This window comes from Callospermophilus lateralis, chromosome 7 (genome assembly GCF_048772815.1).
Source record: "Callospermophilus lateralis isolate mCalLat2 chromosome 7, mCalLat2.hap1, whole genome shotgun sequence".
In the NCBI taxonomy this organism is placed as follows: domain Eukaryota; kingdom Metazoa; phylum Chordata; class Mammalia; order Rodentia; family Sciuridae; genus Callospermophilus; species Callospermophilus lateralis.
In genome coordinates, this window is record NC_135311.1 from 108,704,456 (window position 1) to 108,730,447 (window position 25,992).

Here is a 25,992-nt window from a genome sequence, read left to right on the forward strand (position 1 = left end):
AATAGTATACGTATGACCCTTATCACTGTCAGCTGACCAAAATTCCTGTCTTCCAAGGTGGATCTTTCATATTAACCAACTCTGGACTCTGAGGTCAAGCTCTGTCCTCTACTTTCTCCCTCCCACAGGGAGGAGGGATATATTTCCAGGCAGAGGCAGAGTAGGTCAGGTGGGTGTTCAGTGACACTAAGAAACAGCAAATAATCTAGAAGCTGCTGCACCATGAGCGTCTCTCCCCTGAGCTTCTTCAGACTCCAGGGCGGCATCTTTGGGTTCCTCCAGCTGGCCTCCCTGCTCTGCCTGCTTCTGCTGCTGTTCAAAGCAGCCCAGTTCTACCTGCACAGGCAATGGCTGCTCAAAGCCACCCAGCAGTTCCCATCCCCGCCCTCCCACTGGCTCTTTGGGCACAAGGTAGGAACAAGGGGGGGAGTAGGAGGGCAGGGAGGCCAGAGCTCTCAGAGCCTAGTCAACAAGCCACAGGGCAAAGCCTCTTGTGTGACCAGCAGACATGGCCTCCAGGGAACACCTAGCTCACCTCTCAGGTGAGCTCATCCCTCACAAGAATCCCGTAATGCTGTTAACTCAGCTCCGTCACATGCTCCTTCCTTATGCAGATCTGCCATCTATCCTAGAAACTCTGTGGTTCGTTTTTGAGTCTCCTCTTCAGATTGAGCACCCTTAGTTCTCTCAACTATTCTCAAAGAATAAGGCTTCCCTGCCCCGGCCACTCAATGCTGTCCTCTGTACCTGGCCTGAGGTTGCCTGGGATCACAGACGTTAGTGTTATGAAATCCCTGCCCTGTGGAGTTCTTGGTGTATGGTGACAATGGACATGAATCTCAGAATGTGTCTGTCCACAAGAAAGTAGTCATTCTTCTGTGATGGGTGAGTGATATCCAGAGGAGGGTCAAACTGATTTGGTTTGCCTAAAACTAAGGAATTTTCCAGAATGGGTGATTTAGAGCTGAAACCCTAACAGTGGTATGAATGAATGAGGGAGACAGGATGACTGGCAATTGAGTGGTACTAATTTTTTACTTATTCATTAAACATGACCTGTTAACCTCTCCAATCTCCTTCCACACACTCTGACTGTGATATCCTTAGAACCTAGCCAATCATCCCCTCCCTGTACAAAGCCCTTCATAGCCGAGTATAGGTATGGAGTCACTAGGAGGAGAGAAATGAGCAACTACTGGCAACCTTGGAGGTGAGGTACACAGAGCTAGCCACTTTCTATGAGGATGCCAAATAATTATCAGCATATGGGGAACCAAATATAGGAACTATTAGAATTGGCCATAGAGAAATACTCAGATTGATTATGCAAATTGCTATACCAAAAACTTCTAGATTATTTGTTAATTTTGAGACATTGTGAACTTTTGTTTGATATAGGTGTCACCAACTGAATGATTTTTTTTCAGAACTAGCTGCTTCTCCAGGGAAATTTCCATTACACTGATATACGTTAGATTATTTGTAGACTTCACAAATAGATAATATCATTTACATAAATAATATTACAGTACTGAGTTACCTTTCAACTTGCGTTAGCTAATAACAGTTATAGAAAAGTATTTCTAGTCCTATAGAGATTGTCATTTATTAACTAGCTCTGTACCTAAGTTAGGAACTTGAATGCTATGTGTAGTTAGGTTTAACCAATGACAGTACCCAGAGCAGCATTAGCATGCAGCAGACTACCTTGGGTACCAAGCAATCCAAATGAATGCATAACAGTGCTGAACAGAGTCCCCCAGGTCCCTGCAGGGGACACAGCCATATAGCTGGAGGGTAAGGGCTCTCACTAACCAGGCTCTGAACTAGATTAAAGGACAAAAGAAGCTTCTATAAGGAAATGACAGGAGAATATAGAGTAGCCTTCTTCGGGAATTTAAGCAGGACAATTCTCAGTTCAAGTCAGGATTGACTGTCCCAGACTTACTCCACTAGAACATAAGCTACATGATAACTGTATTTGTTCACTGATTATCCCTAGCTCCAAGAAGGCAATTCATGCAAAATAAGTTCTCATCAAGTAGTTATCCAATAAAAAAAATGAGTGAATCCATTCTTCCTTCTACTTGTTCATATACTCACTTATTGACTGTAGAAAAAACATTTGCACACCTCTACCTATCTCCCCCTTCTATTCCCCCAGTAGGTGAATCCTAAGAGCTTTCTACAATGCTAGCCACACATGAGAGGACTAGGTGGACCCTGTGGCCATATTATCACAATCAGGTTTTCAGAAGAGGACTCAGCATACCCCACAGACGTGACCTGTGGTAACATGGAGATTTGTCAGTACAGGAAGGGTAGCCCTGGTAACCATATGAACCTCAGATGCACAAAAGCAAGGAGTATTTCTGTTGGTTCGTGGCTTTATCACGAGCTTCTAGAAAAGTCATGGAACACAGCAGGGCCTCAACAAATATTTGCCAGATGAATGAATGCAAGAGACTCAGAGGACTGGCAGCTTATAGTCCCTAGTTCCGTCCCTTCTCCGTGCTGATTGTCCTGGTACTTGGACTTCACTCAATACCTCAATGCCCCAACCTTCTTTTTTTTCCTTTTTCTTTTTCTTACATTAGCCCAAGATTATACCTGTCCCTGGTAACAAGAATTCTAATGAAGACTCACCCATTCATTCTTCCATATGAACTCACTGATTCCTTCATGCACTTATTCATTTCTTCAAAAATAAGACATAATTACCACGAGCCATGCTGTACACTGGTCTCTGAAAACATGGAGATGACAGATATTGAAGCCAAATTTGTCAGCACAGGGCCTCGGATTAAAAGATTGAATTGAAATATGATAATAAATCGACACCCAAGAACTGTGGGAACACAGGGAAAGGACACTCTGGGGTCAGCAGGTTTGGTTTTAAAGCAATCACGTGGGCATATCATCTAATATTGGTTTCCTCATTCTTCAGGATAAACCTAATATTCCCTCCCTGACCTCAGGAATGCCTTAAACGTTGTGTAATTGTACCAGGTTGGTAGGGCTCTATTACAAAGAACCACAGATTGAGAACACAGACAACAGAAATGTATTATCCCAGTTCACGGTGTTGACAAGGCTGTTTCCTTCATGGGCTCTGAAGGAGGTACTTGTTGCTGACCTGAGTCTTTGGCCATCTTCTCCCTATTTCCCTTCACATTGTCTTCTCTCTGCACATACTGCTGTATCCCAAATTCCTCTTTTTATAAGGACCATAGTCATGCTGAATGAGGGCCCACCCCAATAAACTCACTTCACTTTGATTACCTCTATAAAAATCCTACATTCAACTAACATCACTTTTTGAGGTATTAAGGGTTAGCACTTTAATGTATGAAATTGTGAAGAAACAATCAAACTATAATGAAAATGTGTGAAGGAGTTTTGTGCACCTTGGAGTCCATCCCTGAATATTATTTATCAAGTATTTACTGTATGTAAGGTTCTAAGGGAAGTTCTGAATGAGGGCCTATAGATAGGGAGACAGCAAAGGTCTGGACTAGAACACAGGTCCTCACAAATAGTCTGACTCTGATCTATCCAGCCCAACCTTCCCATAGCTGTTAAACCTTTCATTCATACTCCAAAAACTGAATTTTAAGGAAAACATATTGATTTTATTTCACTTGATGACAGATCCAAATGGACCAGGAACTGCAACTGCTGCTGAAATGGGTAGAGAAATTCCCGAGTGCCTGTCCTCGCTGGGTATGGGGAAGTAGGATCTTCTTCATGGTTTACGATCCTGACTACATGAAGATGATTCTGGGGAGATCAGGTGAGAATGAAATCCCATCCCGGTAGCAGCAGCTCTTTTCTCCTGGGTACATACACTGTGTCTATAAAGTTCCAGAAAAAAAGTGGCAATTTAAATGTGTGAACCCTCTTCCAGCCCTTTACCCACGCCACAACCCAGACCAAAGGCAGCAATTATATATTATTCTGACTGCTGAATGTTTAATAAAACATCTATGCAGCACCAAAATTGTTTTTCTTTTATTGCTTTTCAATTTTGTAAACCAAATTGACCTGATCTATAACACAAATTGCCCCAGATGTTAAAAATGAACCTTATATCCACACTGACTATATCCCTCCCTGTCCTGTGTCATAGGAAGACAGACTACCCATTGTGGAAAAACCACAAGGCTCTGCTGTCTTCCTCCTTGTCATTAAGCTCATGTTCTACACTTCAAATCTTCATTACAAGGCAGGGGGTGTTCAGTGACTAGTCTCCAGAGCCTACCTTCCTGAGCCCAACTGACTATCAGGGCAGAGACTGAAGGCTTGGGACCCAGTGGGAAGTGATCAACACACTGCTAACTGACAGTCACCAAGAACACATGGCAGACCATGCCTCAATCACACTTGCCTATAGGTTACCTTATTTGGTCACTGATACTTTTCTGTAAGTCTTTCCTTTGCTTTCAGACCCCAAAGCTAAAACTACTTACAGATTCCTGGCTCCCTGGATTGGTATGTATATCTAAACCTAGTTCCTCCCCAGTCACTCTCAGCAAGATCTCTCTGATTCACAGAGAATAAGAGTTGATATAATATGATGACCCCTCCCTAAATCGAGCCTCATTTCTTTTCTTCTAACTAGAACCTCACCACTTCCTCATGCAGCTGAAAGCCCTCCTGAGACTCAGCTCTTTTTACATTGCCTTCTAATTATCTCCAAATATTCTCAGTCTGATATTTATTTATGCCCCTCCTCACCCTGTTCTCAACTCCTTTAACAATTACCTCACAGCTGTCATAATCGCATCAGATACACCAGCCCAATTGGGAAATTCATATTTCTGAAAAGTGCTAGTCATTACTGTCTTTGTCCAAAGATGTTCTGCAATCTGGATCTTCTTCACCCACCATCTGTTTCTCTCAAATTGTCCCAGTCTCCCTCTTATCCTATAGACCACTCACTCATGCACACAACCATGTATGACCCAGGGTATGGCTTGCTCCTGTTGAATGGGCAGACGTGGTTCAAGCACCGCCGGATGTTGACCCCAGCCTTCCACTATGACATCCTGAAGCCCTACTTGGGAATCATGGCTGACTCTGTCAGAGTAATGCTGGTGAGTGTCTCTCTCTCTCTCTCTCTCTCTCTCTTTCTCTCTCTCTCTCTCTCTCTCTCTCTCTCTCTCTCTCTCGCCCCCCCTCTCTCATTTCCATTCATCTACTCACAGAATATATTCGGATTCCACAGCCATCAGTCATATGGAGAAATTCTCTGAGACCATTACTGTGAGAAGAGTTCCTCAAAAGTAGTTCACAGAGGACCTGTGTATCAGGATAGAGTCACACTTTGCTTATGGTGCAAGGCAGAGAGCATCATGGCAGATATAGACTCCACCTCCCATTTCTAAGCCTTCAGCACAGTAGATTAGAGGAGTAGTCAGTTGTATCAGACAGCAGGACTACCTATCCCTGGCTGGCCTGGGAAATGGCATCTTCAGTGGCAGGTGCACTTCCCAGGATACAATTCAGTCATGCTCTGGCCTGAGTGCCTAGGGCTTCTGTTTGGCCTTTGCATGGACTTGCATAATGCATGCACTGAAATGGACACCAGCTCCCACATCTCACAACCACCCTATTATATCATCACCTTTCACCAAAGCTGATGTTTTTATTACCTATATATGCTCAGCAGAAGTTTGTCAAAGGAAAAGGAATTGAAGTTCCTGAAGTCACATCCTGGCTCTTTAGGATTCATAATGCTGCAAACTTTTATACCCTCAAATGGGATCTTCTTACTTGGCCCTCTGGACTAGCTCAGGTCTCAGAAAAGCAGGGTACTCCTCCCCTTTATTCTCCAAAAAAAAATGTTTTCTGACTTAGCAAAAGACAATTTTCATAATAACTTCTTCCTTAAATTCAAACCAAAGCAATATCATTATGAGAATATATATTTAACTTTATAATAAAAGTTTTTGATAAAATACAAATACTTGCCTTAGAGCCTGAACTTACTTTCATACATCTGCTTCATGACATGAAGAAATTCTATCAGAATACTTAGACACACAGAGGGCTGAGCCTTACAGCACATGCATTCTGGGAGGACTGAGATCAGTGTTCCCTTGCCACCTCAGAACAAGTGGGAGAAGCTTACTAACCAGGACTCATTTGAGATCTCTCAAGACATCTCTTTGATGACTCTGGACTCCATCATGAAGTGCGCCTTCAGTTATCAAGACAGTGTTCAGCTGGACAGGTCAGTGACAAGCCTTCAGCTATAAGGTCCTTGTTCTTACCAAGTGGTGGGGATTCACCTGAGAAGCAGGTAGAAAGATTTGAAAGCTTACCTTCACAAAAAGACAGATTCTGACCCCAGCCCCAGGCCAAATTCTAATTCCTGAGCAAACTCAACCCTGTACCAGTCACAGAACCCTGATCCCAACACAGGTGGAAGACTGACTGCTCATGCCACCTTCTAAAGTCCTGTGTCTCGGTGTTGCCTGTCTCCACCACACAGTAAATCTCATCTCAGAGTCCTTTCTGCCTCCAGGTCAGACCTCCCTATGATCAGTCTGTTGTGCATGCTCTCCCTCAGGAATTCCCAGTCCTACATCAAGGCTATTGGTGACCTGAGCTACTTGATACCTTCTCGTGTGCAGAATGCCTTTCATCAGAATGATATCATCTATAGACTGACCTCTGCTGGTCGCTGGACTAACCATGCCTGCCAGATTGCCCATAAGCACACAGGTTTTGTCTTCTCCTACTGTTTCTCCTCCTTTACCAGGCTTAGCCCAAAGGAGCTGGGAATAACCCCTCAGGCACAGCCAGGTCTCCTGGTGCCCCTGAAGGACTTGGAACACATTCATGCTGGGTACTTCCCTAGTGCAAGTGTTGGGAGCCAAAATGTTAGGGGGTAGGCAGAGTGGAAGTGATTGCCTATGCCCTCACATTGGTAATGTGAAATGAGACCCATTCCAGGAGCTCATGCAGAGTCTCCACATGCTGTGCTCCTGAAAGCAGTGCTGACCTGCATCAAATGGTGCTAAACTCCCACTACTGGCCTACACACCTGCTCCCAAATGCATCCTGTGCTCTATAGGGCACCCAGATTGGGGAAGGTGGCACACATGGCTCCTGGTAGTTGCTATAGCCCTTGATTTTGTCTGGTAATTATTGACCTGAGACAGACCAAGTGATCAGGCAGAGGAAAGCTCAACTGAAGGATGAGGGAGAGCTGGAGAAGATCAAGAAGAAGAGGCACTTGGATTTCCTGGACATCCTCCTGTTTGCCAAAGTAAGTGTGTGGGAAGAAGCCTGAGGGTTTGCCCAGGAGCAGAGGGAGGGACAAACCCTGCCTTCTCATCCATGGCCTCCCCAGATGGAGAAGGGGAGCAGCCTGTCTGATGAGGACCTGCGTGCCGAGGTGGACACCTTCATGTTTGAAGGCCATGACACCACAGCCAGTGGTATCTCCTGGATCTTCTATGCTCTGGCCACACACCCTGAGCATCAGAAGAAGTGCAGGGAGGAGGTCCAGAGCCTCCTGGGGGACGGAGCCTCCATCACCTGGTGAGTGAGAGCTCAAGAGGTGGGAGAGCCCTGCCTCTGGTAGGGGCAAGATGCTGGTCTTCCTGGGCCCTACCTGCCCCTCAGGATGGTCTTCACCTCAGGGACCATCTGGACCAGATGCCCTACACCACTATGTGCATCAAGGAGGCCCTGAGGCTCTATCCACCAGTACCAACTATAGGCAGAAAACTCAGCAAACCTATCACCTTTCCTGATGGACGTTCCTTACCCAAAGGTATGAGATCTCAGACTCAATTCACCTAAGCTCTCCCAGGGACAAGGGAGAATCTAAATCCCCATATGCTTCAGCAGTTCTGAATCTATTTGTGACTTCCTTTCCTTATAGTAATCATTTCTCATTTTTTAGTTAGAGTGATGCATATAAAGTGGTGGCACCTACCTGGGCCACAAGAAAATTTAATAAAAATTAATTCCCCTTAAACACCAAAAGAACTTTTTATATCTAGGACATTGGCTTAAACCATCCCTAAGATCCCTTTCAATTTCCTTTTATTTTCACTGGAATAGAATCATGAGCTTCTTTTATTCTCCAGGGCTATCTATCACTCAATCACCTTTAGAGTCTATGGTCTCATGACTATAGTTACCTCCATTTGGATTACACAAATATTTTTTATTCCAGCACTCCAGGTTTTGGTTCTTTTTTTAAAAAAAAATTTGCTCTAAATTAGCTGCACATGACAGTAGAATGCATCTTGAAACATTGCATACAAATGGAGCACAACTTTTCATTCCTCTGCCTATACAGGTTTTGATTCTTGATTCAACAATTACAGTTCACATGTACAATTTCTTTCTTCACATTCACATTTTTTTGGAAATATCCTTTATATTTGGTAGAATGTATAGATTACTCTACTGTGATACATGTAAAGGGTGCACGTATCAATTAACACAATGATAACTCAACCCTCTGAACCTTCTCCATGTGGATATTCACAGCCTCCGGGTGTGGTTTCGGGACTTCAGCCCTAAAATTCTCATTTCATGAGAAGGGGGGGGGGGTTGGGGAAAGAATATGACAGGGACAGAGGGACACATGGTTCTTTCCTTGGGGCAAGGCAAATGAGTAAAATCAGGAATCTCATGTCAGGAGTCAGATATAGTTTCGTCTTTGAGGAGCCCTTAGGTAGATGGCAGAGACCAGCTGATGGCTACATCTGAGTCCCCTCTCATGGCAGAAGGACACCATTATCTCAACTACCATTGGGTCTGACCTCTTCCCTGACCCACCTTAGCTGAGTGATCATAGAAATGTCACTTAGCCTCTCTGAGCCTCTGGTGCTTCATCTGAAAAATGAAGATAAAATCTCCCTGTCATTTGCATTTCACTGCTGCTCAGAGACTGTGAAATTGCCTCCAACTGGTAGGTGTTTGTGCATATCAAGTGAATTAGTTTATATTCTCCAAAGACTGATGAAGGCATTTGATGAAGTGAGTGGCCACTTGAGTTATTACAAACTGTAAGCCTCCGATGTTTTCTTGCTTCTCTTTCCTGAATTGTAGTTTTTTTGCTCCTCACCTGTGCTCAGGGACTTAGCCAGGCCCTCCCCCAACTCCTTGTACTTGAGTCATACTACCCAAAGACATGATTTATGGCACCAGGCCTTTTGGGTCTGCAGGTCCCCTGCTGGTCAAGGGACCACAGCCCTACTTCATGGATACAGTAAGACTTCTCTTTATCTCCTACCTGCCTACAGGTATCCTTGTCTCACTCTCCATTTATGGCCTTCATCACAACCCGAAGGTGTGGCCAAACCCAGAGGTATGGAGGTTCTGAGGGAAGGAAAGGGAATAATCTCTGAGGATACCTCCTCCTGCTCCTATTTCTGGGCACTCTGTCCCCTCATGGGTGGGAAGCAGGGCTTGACCCTCACCTATTCTGTTCTCTCCACAGGAGTTTGATCCTTTCCGATTTGCACAGGGTTCTACTCGACACAGCCACTCCTTCCTGCCCTTCTCAGGAGGATCTAGGTGAGCTGTCCTGTGTTGGTGGTGGGATAAGGAAAGAGAAGTCTCTGGGCACAAACCTGATGTTTGTGATCCCTTCACTGCCATGTGCAGCTCTAGATATGCCCTTTGAGATGGCGGATGAAACAAAGAAGACTTGGGTGGGTATATCTGTGCCCAAAAGCAGGTTGCATTTCAAGTTATGCCACAGAGACATTGGCCCACTGTCCTTCCTAAGGGCCAGACAAATTTCAGCATCAGTGTGTTTTGGTGTTTTCCACACATTAGGGGTATGATTATGAATTAGGAAAGCTCATGTAAACTTAAATTCAGTTTTATGCCCCTTAGTTTTGGTCCTTATTATATCGAGTCCTCTCCCCCCACACAGTCTCAACTCCGACCACCGCCCTTTTTGTTCAAGTCACTAATCCTTGGATCACTGAAGCAAATGATGAGTGGATTTGGGTTTGTTTTCTGTAAGCTTGGCATATGCCAGCTGTGCATACACCTTAAAGGTTACTGTTGCCCTTTGAAAATAGTTTACAGCGATGGGCATTCTCTCCACATTTGCAGTCTCTCCCAACATGATTTTTGACTGCATGTGAATATTCATGTTCCGCTAGTAGCTTTCCAAGTTGTAAAAACTTGAAAAACCAAGTAAGAACTTACCTTAAAATTATACTTAAAGCACATATAGTCCAACTTCAGACAAAAAGGATAAAAATGAGGACAATAAATTGCCTTGGAGGAAAAATCCACTATTTTGTTTATGGCATATTGCTTGAAAGTCACCTGATATGTACAATATAGAACCTTGAAGGAACCATGAAGCTGGGTAAGCATACTCCAAAGGGCTGCTGTGGCCATCCACAAACACTCAGGAATTGTCTTCTGCAATATACTTTGCCATACACCTTGTAAATATTACTAGAAACAAGATTTTTTTTCTGATTCATGATTATGTGAATTCTTCCAATGCTTATCAGCTTTAGAACAGGCTTTTAGCAAATTGATAATTCACAATGGTTTTTCCAAATTTTGATTTTTTGGGCTACTTCTTTCTTCCTAGACATTGCCTCAAATAATGCTGCTGACACGAAGGGATAGGAAAGTCTAGATATATCATTTTCTAGGTAGAACTAACATTTATTTTCAGTGTCATCTACTGAGTGCTTTTCAATTTCTTTAACTTAATTCACACATAAAGATTGAAAAGATATATTTCCCTGCACCAAGTCCTATGCTTAGAGATGGAAACACAGAGATATAGAATACCACTGCTGGTTCAGGACAAAAGCAGAAACCGGTGGTACAGAATCAGATACCAGATACCTATACCCAAGATGGGCATCTTTCCCTCCTTCCATTTTTTCACTCACTCACCACTCATTGAACAACTGTGGAATGTCCTCAAAACTGTCAAAGGCCCTGGACTGTGGTGTATCCTTGAATAAAACACTAGGGTGACTTGGAGAGAGAGGGGGGTGAAGGCCAACTGGTCATTGGCCTAAGCCTAGAAGATGTGTAGGCAGAGTTGGAGGGAGGACATCCTGAAGAACATGAGCTGAGCTTGGAATGGGGCTGGACAGACAAGAAGCAGACAAGACTAGTAGTCATATCTGTATCTGCTTTCCTGGGCCTGTGTTGTGTCCCTGGCTCCTCTCCCTCTATAGTGAAGCAACAACCCAATATTTCCAGAATAGAACTGAAAGGCAACCAACACTGTAGAATGAGGGGTATGAGAGAGGTAGGAGCCTGACCACGGAGATGGACACGGATATGGCTGTAGCTTAAGGATCCTAAACCTGATGAATCCTCCAGGATTTTCTCCATTGATATGTGTCTCCCCTTTCAGGAATAGGTACTCTTTTTCCCATAGATGGTGAACCCTGAGAGTGTGGCCCACTGCTCCCCATGCAGCCCTGACCTTTGGTATCCACAACTGGGGAACCAGAAACTATTAGTGAAGGGAGTGAACTAACCGATGACTAGCTGTTTAAAAGAATCATATGTAATGAGACTCTGCCTTAGAGTTCTGGCACTATCCTAACAGACTTCATGTCAGTGAGAGCAGAAGTAGGGTCAGGGCTGGTTCCGAAACAGTGGTAGACTATGTCAAGGTCAAGAGCGTGTAAGCCAGGCTGGGGGAAGATGCATTAGGGGTCTATAAGGAAAACTACTGGTATGGGCCCATGAGAGAGGGCCCTGATTTGGGCTGGGGCTCAAGGGCCAATGCCTTGCCAGCTCAGGAGGGAACCTGAGGTCACTTTTTATGCCTTGTCCCTGCCTGGCCCAGGAACTGCATCGGGAAGCAATTTGCCATGAATGAAATGAAGGTGGCCGTGGCCCTTACCCTGCTTCGCTTTGAGCTGCTGCCGGATTCCACCAAAGTCCCCTTCCCCGTGCAACGTATTGTGTTAAAGTCCAAGAATGGGTTCCACCTGTATCTCAGGAAGCTCCACTAATGCTGGTAGGGACAAGGCCCGATCTTTGCACCTACTGCCTGCCATTCTATCTTCTTGTTACCTGTTTTTGCCCCACCCCCCCGCGTATGTCTACCTTTCTGTATCACACCTGCCTGCAGTCTCTCTATCTGCTTCTTTGTCTACCTGTCTCCTACCTCATCTCTGTGCACCTAACCTCTGGACACCTGCTGGCCCTCTTCTAGCTCTTCCCTTTGTGCTGCCTGTCTGTACCTGTGCTATCTTCCTATTTTGTTATAATGAACTATCACCACTATACTGACTTAAAACAACCCATGTTTATAATCTTACAGCTCTGGAGATCAGATGTCTGAAATGGATTTCCCTGGACAAAAACCAAGCTGTTGCAGGATTTCTCAGGGACAAACCCTGTTCTCCATCTGCCAGCTTGGCTTTCAAGGCCTCCTGATGGATGGATAGGTCCACCTCCCAGGGATCATCTCCTGTACTTGAAATTGACTAATTGTACATGTTAACCCTAACTAAAACATTTCTTCACAGTTACATCTGGACTAGCATTTAATTGAAAAAGTGAGTACTTCAGCCTTGTCAAGTTGAATCATAGGCATCACATTTTATCCTGGCAAGTTGTCATTGAAATCCATCCCCACAAACTTACTTAATCAGAAAATAAAGATTTGCCATGTAACCAAATCCCTCTAAGAGTGTTTATAGCCCTCAGGGATATAATAAAGTCATAATTCTGCCAACTACCCAGCACAGTATTAAAAATACACTATCATTCCCCACCCCAAGTACAATAATAAAAAGTCAGAGTTGTCCCAGGGCTGGAATCCCTGAGGGCAGCCCCTGCAAGGGGGAAGTGTGAAAATGTGAGAAGGAAGTAAAGCTGCAGTGGAGACCCCAGGAGTTAAGAAATGTCAGAAATGTGAGACATTGTCCCACCAAAGTTGCAGGAATTGAGCAGAGACAAGCCAACAGGGAAAGCCATGTGGGTTGCAAGCAGCAAAGACACAGGGGCAGAGCTACACAAGTCTTTTAGAGAGAACATCACAATGCCATGTGCTCCAGATGCTGGACGTGAAACTATAGGACTTGTTTGTCCAGCTGGATTTTAGTCTTGCTTTGGTCCCATCCTTCTTTCTATACCCCTATTTTTCTGAATGGGACTATTGACTCTGTACCTTTATTTTTATTTTTTATTTGTTCTTTTTAGATATATATATGATAGTAGAGTATATTTTGACATATTATCTATGCATAGAGTATAACTTATTCTAATTAGGATTCCATTCTTCTGGTTGTATGTGGTGTATTCATATATGAACATAGGAAAGCTATGTCAAATTCATTCCACTGTCTTTCCTCCATACCTTTACATAGCGGATACCTTGTAAGTTGCTTTTGATTTTTTTATAGGAACTCAAACTGCGAGATTGCCCTGAATTTCAGAAAACACTTCGGACTTGAACTTTTAGACACTCTTGGAACTGTTGAGACTATGGAAACTTTTGGAAATGAACTAAATGTATTTTGCATTGTGAGATGGTCATGAACTTTTGGAGATCAAGAGCAGAATTCTATATTTTGGATGTGAGGTGTTCCCAAAAGCTCATGTGTGAAACAATGCAAGAACATTCAGAGGTGAAAGGAGTGGGTTATGAGTGGGTTAATCCAATCAGTGAAATAATTTCCTGATAGAGATTAACTGAGTGGTAACTGAAGGTGGTCGCCCCCACTTATCATCCCTAAAACTGTTTTTTCTGGTCTTTTAGTCACAACTTTGAAAAAAACTGACTAAAACAGTGGGTATGGTGGAACTGGTGGTCCCAGGACACTTTCTTCTTTAGAATCCCTGTCTACTGCATAGGAAATGTGGTAGCAGGCCAGGACCTCTCAGGAACACAGTGTCACCAGCCAGGTTCCAAATCACTGGGCAGGGAAGGAAGGAGGCTACCCATGTAGGGAGGGCTTCCCTCCCTCCTCTGCACACCCTCAACAGTTCTGCCACAGTGCCAGCTCCAATCCCACAGTCATTGCTCTAAGTCCAAGTCACCTCTCCTCACACCTAGGTTAATTCAACAATGCCAACTGCTTCTAGTTGGCACCTGACCACAACCATCTCTCTTCCCTCAAGCCAGAGAATTTATTTCTCAACTTGGAAAGGTTTTTTTAATAATAGTAATATCTGCTTGTTGTGCAACAGAGAAACCAAGGGATAAAGGCTGAGCCGGCTGCCTGCTTGGTGCGCCTGCTTTGGTTTTGATTGCTATGCAACAGAAGTAAAATTCCTGCCTTGCCCACAGAACTGATTAGTCTCCAAGTGTTTATTTTGGCTCCTGTGGTGCCCAGGATCCCAAATATTTCTAACAATGATCCCCCTGACTCTGACACTCAGTGACTTTGAAAAATATCATTCGACATCTCTGGGCATTAAATTCTTTTGACTGTAGAATAAAATTAGTTAACATCTGATAAACTGAGACACAGATATGCTTTGGAAACGTAGAGGAGACATTCTGGAAACCTTCCTGCATGCCAGCACTGTGCAGGGCACTGAGGTGAAGGGACCTCACCTTCTCAGATTCACTTCTGCCTATCATTCCAGGGAGAAGTGCAGGTACAGAAGGTCCCCAGCCAAAAACAAACATGAAAGTTCCGTGCCTTCTTTCAGCAAGAAAAAAAGAGCAAAACATTTAGGTTTCAAAGGCACATGTCTGGAATATTCAGTCTTTGTGGACAGTTAAGTGTAATTGAGAAACATAAAATGGCATCACTGTTGAACTCAATTTTATGAAAATTCTGAAAGAAGGTCCTGGGGTAACCTACCCACAGGAGTACCTGTTCCAAGCTGCCACCTCAGGATCCATGGCCTCTTCTCTGCTTTTTTTTTTTTTTTCATGTGTAAACTGGAACAGGAAGCATGCAGGAATATTAAGAAATAGCAACTTCTATTTTAAAATAAGGCATCCAAACTGAACCATGTCTGATTACAATGATGATCCAACCAGTCCTAAGTTTTCCTCACTCCCTCTCTCGCTCATACATCAAATCAGGAAGTATTTGGGGAGCATCATCATCAATAAGCAGTCTCTGCATGCTCTGGGAAGCATAAGGACATGTGATGCTCAGTGACAACCTTCCATAAGCCTTTGGTGTGGAGTGTATGGATACTGGAAGACGGGGAAATGTTTACTTGTAAGTAAACATTGACATGAGATCAAATTAGACCAAGAGCAAAATGGGAGCCCTGGGGAGAGCAGGCTTCCAAGGGATTCTTTCTGAAATATTTTTGGTGTTTTACTCTGAATTCTGTACTTTGGATTTGAGCTTTGGGAATTATAAAGAAGTGAGAGTGAGGATGTTAAGATGAAAATGGCTCCATCCCTTGCTCTCCATGATTTTGCTGGTGATTTGACCCTGAATGTTTCTAAGACATCAGCTCACACTTCACATGTAATTCTATCTTCTGCTTTTTTCACTGTCTTGTAAGCATTGGTCATATAATGCTATGTTCTCCATAAGGATTATTTTAAATGACTATGTACATCTAGCCACACAGCTGGCCCTCACAGGAGCTTCCCTGGGTACAGAGTCTTGCATTCATGCCAATATGTGGAGAAGATGATCTGTCGTGTCTTCCTGCTACTTGGAAACACTGGATGAAACAGGATAGGCCAGAAATGCTCCCTGCAAAGTTGGGGCATGCTGTAGGACTGCATCCCCAGCTAATCAATGCCTCCTTCACATTAAAGTCAACAGCAAAAATCTCTGGATTCAGACTGCCTGGGTTAGAATCCTGGCTGCACCTCTGACCAGATGGTTGATCCTGGACAAGTAGCTAACCCCTTTCTTCCTTAGGTTTCCTGTCTATGATATGAGATGGTTTGAGGTTTGAGGGGTTTTGTTTGTTTGTTCGTTTTGTTTTTTTCTATTCTTATGATTGCTCTGAAAGATATCTGATAAAGATTTGATCATTGCCCTAAACATAGAATGCTCACTACTCTAAGAACGCTGGGATGAAAAAATAGTCTCAAAATGAGGGCAAAGCTGAGAGGATTGGAATATAAATAGTTACATGCTCCTCTGCCCTTGGTTTCTGACAGAGTTCAGGATTCAGATAAGAAATAAAAGAGCTCTGGCCTCAGGGGTTGACTAACGTATCACCTGTCATAATACAAGATAATGAAGGAGGATGTTGGAAAAAGCATTTGGGTCAAGCTGGGAGAAAACTTGCAGCCCCTGTTTATTGCCGAAATATTTTGTGTGTTTTACTTTCTGAATTCTCTCTGATGGATTTGACCTTAAAGAATCATGAAATTATGAGAGTGAGATTCTTGAAGATGAGCATGTCCCCATCTGTTGTTCTTGCTTTGCTGGTGACTGACCTTCCCTAATGCACTTCCTCCCAGATAAACTATTCCTCCTTTACCATCCCATTGTATTTTAATTTTCTTCTTCCCTGGTGGCCATCTCATTCCTCCAGCATAGCCTCATCATATTTTACTGTACTAATGTCATTCCCTGCCTTTGCCCACTAGACTGAGAGGTCAGGAAATATTTGTTGAATTTGTTGAGAGAAAGAATGAGATGTCCTATGGGGTCAGTCAAAAGGGATTATTATCCAACTCTGCAAAAGAAATCACAGTACTCAGAGAAGGTAAGTGGCTGGCTACATACGTAATGAGGTTGACGTGCGTGGGCCTGGAGCCTCCTGAATCAAAGCCCAGTGCTCCACAGTCACCCTGGGTCACAGTGTGTAGTGGATAGGGCAATCCCCAGCAGGGGCAGGCAGTTTGGGAGTCCAGTAGGAAATAATTCTAATCTTACCACCCACTGTTCAGATATTTTCCTCTGAACACTTCAATGTATCTCTTTAGAATCATTTTTTTCATCACTAAAATCATGTCAGTAGTACAAACAATCATGGACTGAACAGTTGATGAATGACACTATGAATTTCTTGAAGTCTGGGTTCATGTTTCTTCTCTTAGTATCCCTGCTCCACCACTAGGATATTGCCTAGCACATAATCGGTGCCCAACAAATATTTGTAAGTAATATGGAGAAGGGAATGTGAGTGTGTTCGCGGTCATTGCCTCTGTCAGCTGATAAGACTTTGACTTCACTGTTCTCCCAAGGTAAATCTTTCAGAGGAATCAACTCTGGATTCAGATCAAGCTCTGTCCTGACCCTCCTCCCTCCCACTGGTGGTAAAGGTAATCCTCCCAGGACTTAGGTGGGGTTACTCAGAGGGTTCAGTGATACTGAGGGATCGTCAGTTGTCTAAAAGTTGTTGCTTCACAAGCATCTCTGCACTGAGCCTCACCAAACTCTCAAGATGTATCTCTGGATTCCTCCAAGTGGCCTTTATGCTGGGCCTACTTCTTCTGCTGTACAAGGCAGCCCAGCAGTACATGTTGCAGGCAGTGGCTGCTCATAACTCTCAAGCAGTTCCCATTCCTGCCCTCTTTGGGCACAAGGTAGGAAGCAGGAGGAAGTGGAGTAGAAGGGCAGGCAGGTTCAGCCCACAGAGACTGGCCAGCAAGTCCACAGGACAAAGCCTCTATGGAACACAGCGTAAAGCTTCTGAGAAACACCCAGATATCCTCTCAGGCTAGGCTCATCCCTGTGAAAGGAAGCTCATTCCCTCACAAGAATCCCATCCTGCTGTTATTCAGCTTTATTACTGTTACCTGCCCAGGCAGCCTTGTGCTGGGAGACTTTGGTTGGTCTATCCTGAGTCTGCTATTTATGCTGAGTATCCCTAGCTCCCTCAGCTTTCACATGTGTGGCTTCAGGAGTAGAACAAGCAAATCTTTTATAATTCTAAATATCTGTAGTAGTCAGGTTTTTGTTGCTATGACAAAATAACTGAGAAAATCAGTTTAAAGGGGAAAATATTTATTTGGACATATGGTTTCAGAGATTTCAGTCCATAATCACTTGATCCCATAATTTAGGCCTTTAGTGAGACAAAACATTATTGCATATGAAATCCTGTGCTAAGTGTGTAAATAGATAAAAGATACTGTCCCTGCCTCCAAGAGCTTAGAATCACAAAGTAGAGTGTGCAGAATCAGATACCTACCTTTAGAACAGACATCATTCCTTCATTCTTTCACTGGCTCAATATTTTTGATAGCCAGTTTGTGGAATATTCTATGTCTCTGGCACTGTTCAAGGCCCTGGACTACAGTATGTCTTGAATAAAACACCCATGGAGACTTTGAGGCCTGGAAGATAGAGCCAGCAGGCCACTGATATTGGCCTGATCCTTGAAAATACAAAGGCAGAAGTGAAGGGAAGACATCCTCAGTGACCTCAACAGCTTGAGCTGAGCTTGGAAGTGGATTTCAGGTAAGAGGTAGTCAAGGCAGCAGCCCACAGAGGGTATGCATGGAGCTAAGGCATTTAGACACTGTCCTACCTGATGAAGGGCAGGGCAGGTTTAGTGTGGAGGTGGGGAGTCAGAGATACCAAAGAAGTCCAGGCGAGGGGACTGAAGTTGGCAAGGATGGACATTTCTGAAGTAGAATTAGAAGATTACAGATGCTAATGAACTGAGTAGGCCAAAGAAGCAACTGAAAGGTGAGAGAAGGTGGCTTCTAGGATCCCTCACAGTTTCAGAGTCTTAGTCCATAGAAGGCTGGCTCCATTCCTTGGCCCTCAAGATGAGGCAGAGCATCACAGTAGAAGAGTGTGACAGGGAAGCAGCTCACATTATGATCAGAAAGCAAAGAGAGAGAGATCTCCACTTGCCATATATAAATATATACCCCAAAGTCATGGAGTCCAACGCCCCACCTGCCATCAGTTACCACCCGGTTAATCCCATCAGGGGATTAATTCACTGACTGGGCTACGGTTCTCACAACCCAATCATTCCCCCTCTGAACCCTCTCACGTTGTCTTACATGTGAGCTCTTGGGAGACCCCTCGCATCCAAAACATAACATTACCCTTCCATCCACAAAGTTTCCAATGCCCTTCTAATGTCCCTTTCTTACCCACCTTATCCTATTTCTGATAATCTGAGTCCTTCTGTGTCCTTCTAATGGTGATCTGGGAGTGTGGGCCACCCTCTTCAGGATACTAACAAGTGGCCTCCACATTGAGGAACCAGAAACTGTGAGTAAAGGGAGTGAATGAACCAAGGACTAACTGTAAAGGTGCATGTCATTGGACTCTGTTCTTTAGAATTCTGATACTATCCTAACAATTTCATTCCTCCAAGAGCAGAATTAGGGCCAGGGCTTGTCCTGAAACAATGATAGTTTTTGTCAAAGGTCAGGAGAGTGTGAACTAAGGTTTGGGTTAGATATGTGTGTGACCTATAAGGAAGATAAGACAGGCCCCAACAAGGAGGGCCCTGAATGTCCAGCTCTGGGCTGCAGGGCTCAGGAGCCAGTGCCTGTCTGAATAAGGTCTGAATAAGGTAATATCTCAGAATAAGGTCTGAGGTCACTTACCATGTCATTGTCCCTTCCTGGCTTAGGAATTGCATTGGGAAACAACTTGATATTAATGAGCTTAAGATGGTTGTGGCCCTGATCTTGCTCCACTTTGAGTTGCTGCCAGATCCTACCAGGGTCACCTTCCCCATCTTTTGAGTTGCATTGAGGTCCAAGAATGGGATCCACCTGCATCTGAGGAAGCTCCAATAATCCTTTTAAGTACAAAGACAGCTCTTTGGGCTTGCTGCCAGCAACTCTATCTTGTCACCTGCCTCTATTACCAACCTGTCTGCCCACATCTTGCCTTCTATCTGCTCACCTGCCCTTCTTCCCCCCTTCAGGCTATCCTTCCTCCTTCCTCCTATCTATCTGTTCTTCTGTCTTTCACCTTCCTCCAGGCTCCCTACCTGCTTTTTTCACCATCTGTCTCCTACTGCTTATCTCTGACTGTCCACCTAACCCCTGATCACCTGTAGCTCTCCAGCCTGACTGCACCTCTCTCTATGTAATTGCAGAGTTGAGACCGTTTACACTGTTAATTCAGATAGATGTTTATTATTTACTGTCACTTTTATTTATTTTTAATGTTAAATGTGATCCTAATTATCATTTGCTTAACTACTCTGCTAATTAAATTCATTATTCCAAGTCCTTCTGGACTTTAGGGTTTCTGTTAAGAAGTAATATGTTACTCTGGTTACCTTTTAAATGTGACCTGACCTTTCTCTCTTGAAGCTTTTAAAATCCTATCCTCATTCTTTATATTTAGCAATGTAATTACAATGTGTTATGGAGTAATTCTTTTTTTGATGTCGTCTCTTTGGCCACCTTTTCTTCAGGGTCTGAGATTCTGAATTCTACTTTAATCCATTGGTGAGACTTTAATTTGAATTTTTATTTGATTTACAGAGTCTTTTATTTCCAGGACTTCAGTTTATTTCTTTCTCAGAATCTCTCTTTATTGAAATGCTTTACCTCACCTTGTATTTTCTCCAAATGCTTCCTATATTAGGATGTTCGTCTCATTCCCAAGGTTCGGAAACTACTAAAAGATTAACAATGCCTGTATTTCTGTTCCTTCCATTTCATCAATGATTCTTAAGTTTTTTCCTCTCAACATTGTCTGAGTTCTTCCATATTCTGATAATAGTTTCTCATTTTTTTTCTTCAATACTGTCTGTTTTAAGTCAGCTTTTCCACTGTTGTGACCAAAGGACCTGACAAGAACAATTTTAGAGGACGAAAAGTTTCTCTAAGGGTCATGGTTTCAGAGGTCTCAGTCCATACATAGATGGCTGACTCCATTCTTCAGGGCCCAAAACAAGCAAAAATGACAGAAGTGTGTGGCAGAGGAAAGCAGCTGGGGACATGGCATCAGGAAGGAGAGAGAGAGAGAGAGAGAGAGAGAGAGAGACCCCCTCACAGATAAAATATAAACCCTAAGGACATGCCCCCACTGACCCACCTCCTCCATGACGCCCACCCACCCATAGTCACTATTGAGTTGATCCCTATCAGGGGATTAAATCACTAATTGAGTTAATGCCCCAATGACTCAATAATTTTACCTTTAAACTTCCTGCATTGTCTCACTCATGACCTTTTAGGGATGCCTAATATCTAAACAATAACACTGCCTGAATATTCAAAACTGGCCACCTTTTCTTCAGGGTCTGAGATTCTGAATTCTACTTTAATCGATTGGTGAGACTTTAATTTGAATTTTTATTTGGTTTACAGAGTCTTTTATTTCCAGGACTTCTGTTTGTTTCTTTCCCAGAATCTCTCTTTATTGAAATGCTTTACCTCATCTTGTATTTTCTCCTTTTATTCATTTCTTATATCTTTTAATTTATTAATCATTTTAGCAATAAATTTTTAAAACTCCCTTTCTAGGATTTCATCTACTTCATTGTCTCTGGAGTCAGTTATTGGAGGGTTATAAATTTTTGGAGACATCTAGCTGGCATGTTTCATCATGTTTTCTGAGGTCCTATATTTGTACATCTGTTGAGATGGATTCTTCTATCTGTTTTATGTGAGGGTTGTTTAGTGAATAGTTATCTCTGGGCTAGAGACATAGCCTCGCCTCACCACATCTGGTCAGAGTAATAAAAATTATTAAGTTCAACCAATAGTACCACATTGAGAGGAAAGAATAACAGCCAGAAAAAAAATAGTAATTAAAGAGAAAACTGTATATCAGTATTTGCTTAAAAATTATTACCAATGATCTCTATGACTCTATTAACAAAAGAGAAAAATGTGTGGGAAATAAGATAGAATAAGTTGAGAATATTAAGCACTAATGATAATACACTAAATTGAATTGGAAGAAGGGATTAAAATGAGGAAAAGAGAAAGAAAAAAGAAAAGGCTGGGGAAGGGAAGAGAGAAGATAAAATGAGAAAAGAAAGAAGAATGAAAGAGAAAGAAGAAAAGAGGAATTAAGAAAGAATCGAGTTAATTGATAAAACTAGGTAGAATTCTGGAAAAACTCAGAATATGGGATGATGCTGGAAATCAGTTTACATCGAGCTGCTAATACAATGCCAGTCATAAAGAGATTCCATTTTCTTGGGGCTGGGGATGTGGCTCAAGCAGTAGCATGCTCGCCTGGCATTCGCAGGGCGCTGGGTTCGATCCTCAGCACCACAGAAAAATAAAATAAAGATGTTGTGTCCACTGAAAACTAAAAAATAAATATTAAAAAAAAGAGAGATTCCATTTTCTTGCTGAGATTTTTTTTAAATGCTGACATTTCTTTCCAGGGTTTCAATTCTAGAATCTCCTAGCTATGAGAAAATTTGTGTGACACAGATATGCTGTTTATTTTTTTGTTTTTTGTTTTCCTCATCTTAGACCCAAATCAGACAAACTAGTTAGTGGGGTTTGTATTCTGAGCTCTTCCACCTCCTTGCCTCACAGCATCTGTTGGTGGAGCATTATCCATTCCAGAGCAGACTTTATCTTCAGAATTGTTTAGACCTGGGGTAGAGTGTCAATCTGGGCAGCATTATTAGTCACCCTTCTCACCATCACAACCTGTGAACTGATCCAGATTACATGACTACCCTTGTTCTGAACCCCCATCCATGTGCAGCAGGAGTATGTGGGACACTGTCTGTCTATCTTCCAGACCTCTCTGGGCATGGGAATGGTGGTGCTGGGCCTGCAGTAGGATATTTCAGGGTCACTGATTTTCACCAAACCCTGATCTGTCCCAGATCCACCCCTGTCAGCCCCATTCCTTAGCCCACAGCTCAGGCTGTCAATTCAAATGAAAGTGCCCTTTGTTCTTCTCCACTCTGCAGGCTCCTAGACTGGCAACCGTGGTCCCCATTACTCAGACCTCCTCACAAGTCTGATTTACATTCTCACCCCCGTTCCCAGACTGACTCACATCTTGGTCACCTACCTACCCAGTGAAATGTAAAATATAAGTGGCTGTTTGGTCTTGGGTATTCAAAAAGCAAGCCTACCAAGAACAAGAAAAAAAAATTATTTGATAGGAAAAAAAAATGAAAATTAAAGGAAATTCTAGTTTCCCACTCAGGAAATCCAGTCGTTGTAAGCTATTATTGCTTCCCCACTTTCACTAAAGAACTAACTTCATTAAAGAAGGGATGGGACTTTTTCCTGAACCATCATAGCTCAACATATCTGAGCCTATTTTCTGCTCAGATTGCAGATTGATTGAACGGCTACACCTGTTATTCTTAAATTTGGGACGAGAATGTTTTTTAGCTTGTTGGAGGGGGACTTCCTGCCATTGAGCAAATGGGCACCCTGCACTGCCACAGTCCTCTTATTACCTTCCACTTCTAGAAACCAGTATTTCTAGTTTTCACAGTTTCAGGCTGGTTGCCTATCAGCATTTTCTCACAGCCTTCCTACCTCAACATGCTGCTGCAGAACTCTTGTTTTCATTCAGTCTCTGGGAACTACTATGATACTGTTCATTCCTCTAATCCACCATTTTTCCTCCTCCATATGAATTTTAGGATTGTTTTTTCTAGTTATGTGAAGAATATAAAAGTATTTTGATGGGGGTTTATTGAATCTATACATCACTTTTGAAAGTATGAACATTTTAACAATATTCATTCTTCCCATCCGTGAACATGGAAGGTCTTTGAATCTTTTCTGTCTTCTTCGATTTCTTTATTCAGTGTTTAATAATTTTTGGTTGTAGAATCCTTTCACATCCTTTGTTAAGTTTATTCCTAGTATTTTAATTACTTTATTATAAATGGGATTGCTTTCATGATTTCTTTCTCAGAAAAATTGGTATGTAGAAAGGCTACTGGTTTTTATACATTGGTTTTGCTGCTACTTTACTGAATTTTTATTAACAGTTGTAATAGTCTTTGGATAGAATCTTTAGATTTTTCTATATGTAGAAACATATCATCTGCAATCAGGGATAGTTTAACTTCTTCCCTTTCAATTATGTCTTTTCTCTCTTTCTCTTGCCTAATTGTTCTAACTAAAACTTCTAGTACTATATTGAATAAGTGCAGTGACAGTAGATACCCTGTATATTTTCTGGTCTTAGAGGAAATGCTTTCAGTTTTCCCCTGTTCAGTATGGAAGTAGCTGTGTGTTGTCACACAGAGCTTATGTTATTGCCGCAGTCTGGCTGGGCACAAATCACGAGCCACTCACAGCCTTGTAGATTCAAACAGCAATTCTTTATTCCCGGCCTTCTACAAACACGTTCTTGGGAAATCCACGTTCTCTGCCCAAATCCACACCTCATGGGCTTCTGTCTCCCAAATATATTCTGAATCCCGTGAGAACTCAAGCAGCAGGATAAGCCCTACTCTAAACGGGGAACGCCCTAAACTCGGATTATCTTAAACCGGGAACACCCTAAACACGGATCCGCCCTGGTCCTTGAGCAAGGTCACCTTACATGCAATGTCGCTGCAAAATGTCCTATTTCCACGAGTCCTTCCACTAAAGAAACATGGGGGTATGCTGGCAAGGAAATTGTCATACCTACTTGGCTAATGGCTCCCAGCATGTTATGTTATGTTGAGGTATGATTCTTGTGTAACTAATTTGTTCAGAGATTTTATCATGAAGGAATGCTGAATTTTATAGAATGCTTTTCCTGCATCTGTATTCATATGATTTTTGTCCTTCATTCTGTGAATGTGGTATATTATGTTTATTAAGTTGTATATGCAGAACCATTTTTTATGTCCCCATGTTTCAATTTTGTTAGGTCATATTTGCCAAATTTTTTTCCTTTCTTCTAGGTTTTCTGATTTGTTAGCATATAATTTTTTTAAATAATCCCAAATAGTCACATTTTCCTTATCCATTTATCCATTCAACCTTTTGTATTTTTGTGGCATCTGTTCAGTTAACGGCTCCTTTTCCATTTCTTTTTTTACTTATTTGAGTCACCTTCTTTTTCTTGGGCAGTCTTGCCAAAGGTTTGTTGATTTCCTTTACCTTTTCAAAGAGCCAACTCTTTGTTTCATTTATCTTTTGTATTTCATATTGTTTTCTTGTCTTTACTTAATTTGCTTGTACTCTGATCTTTGTTATTTCCTTCCCTCTGTTAATTTAGGGCCTGGGTTTTTTTCCCCTGATTTTCTAAGTCCTTAAGATGCATCATTAAGTTGTTTATTTGAAATATTTCTATTTTTTATGTAGGCATTAATCCTATCAAACTACCCTCTTAGTACTGCTTTTGCAGCATCCCACAAGTGTTGATATGTTGCGTTTCCATTAACATTTGTTTCAGGAAAATTTTTAATTTTCCTTATGACTTCCTCAATGGCCCAATTTTTGTTGAATAATGTGTTGTTCAGTCTCCATGCATTTGTATAATTGCTGAAATGTCTTCTGTTGTTGACTTCTAGTTTTATTACATTGTGATCAAAGAGATACAGGATATAATTTAAATTTTTAAAAATTGTTAAGAATTTTTTTTTTCTTGTGTGTGTGTGTGGCCTAATAAATGGTCAATTCTAGAGAAAGAATTCCTTTCTCTGGTGAAATATTCTGTATCTGATGGATAGATGTTCTGTACATATCTGTTAAGGATACTTGATTTATAGTACTATTTAACTGTTGATGTTTCGTTGTTGATTTTTTTTTTTTTTTTTGGTCTGGATGATTTGCCCATTGATGAAAGTGAGGTGTTGAAACCCCCCACTATTATTGTATTGGAGCCTATTTTCCCTTTAGGTCTAATAGTGTTTGTTACAAGTTTGTTCATATCCTTCAAATTCTTCCATAAACATCATTTACAAGGACTATCTCTATTTTTTCAAATGGTTTTCCACATACCTCCTCACAGCAACTTCACTGGATGGTGAGACTTGTATTTATGCCAAAATATGGAGTTCATAATTGTTCATGTCTTCATGCTACTCAGAACACTGGGTGAAACTTAGAAAACGTGTAATGCTCCCTAGAAATCTGGGAGGTTATCATATTGACTCAACCTAATCATCAATCCTTTTTCACTAATTATTAAAAGTCAAATCTCTGGAGGTAGACTAGCTGGATTAGACTTCAGTCTGTTCCTCTTACCAACTGGTTGATCC

The 25,992-nt window shown here is 42.3% G+C and overlaps 1 protein-coding gene across 3 annotated transcripts; it reads left to right on the forward strand.

Annotated features, from left to right (window-relative positions):
- Positions 1–222: 222 nt before the first annotated feature.
- Positions 223–11,987, forward strand: LOC143404644 (cytochrome P450 4A11-like). Of its 3 annotated transcripts, XM_076862802.2 has the most exons (13): positions 223–411; positions 2,885–2,887; positions 3,652–3,793; positions 4,447–4,491; positions 4,969–5,096; positions 6,114–6,235; positions 6,575–6,729; positions 7,170–7,276; positions 7,361–7,551; positions 7,653–7,786; positions 9,273–9,337; positions 9,470–9,546; positions 11,819–11,987. In XM_076862802.2, exons 1-13 carry the CDS (start codon positions 223–225, stop codon positions 11,985–11,987), a joined length of 1,527 nt encoding a protein of 508 aa, XP_076718917.2. The 3 variants fall into 3 exon arrangements, with proteins under 3 accessions (XP_076718917.2, XP_076718916.2, XP_076718918.2); XM_076862801.2 differs by lacking the exon at positions 2,885–2,887; XM_076862803.2 differs by lacking the exons at positions 2,885–2,887; positions 3,652–3,793; positions 4,447–4,491; positions 4,969–5,096.
- The last annotated feature ends 14,005 nt before the right edge of the window (positions 11,988–25,992 follow it).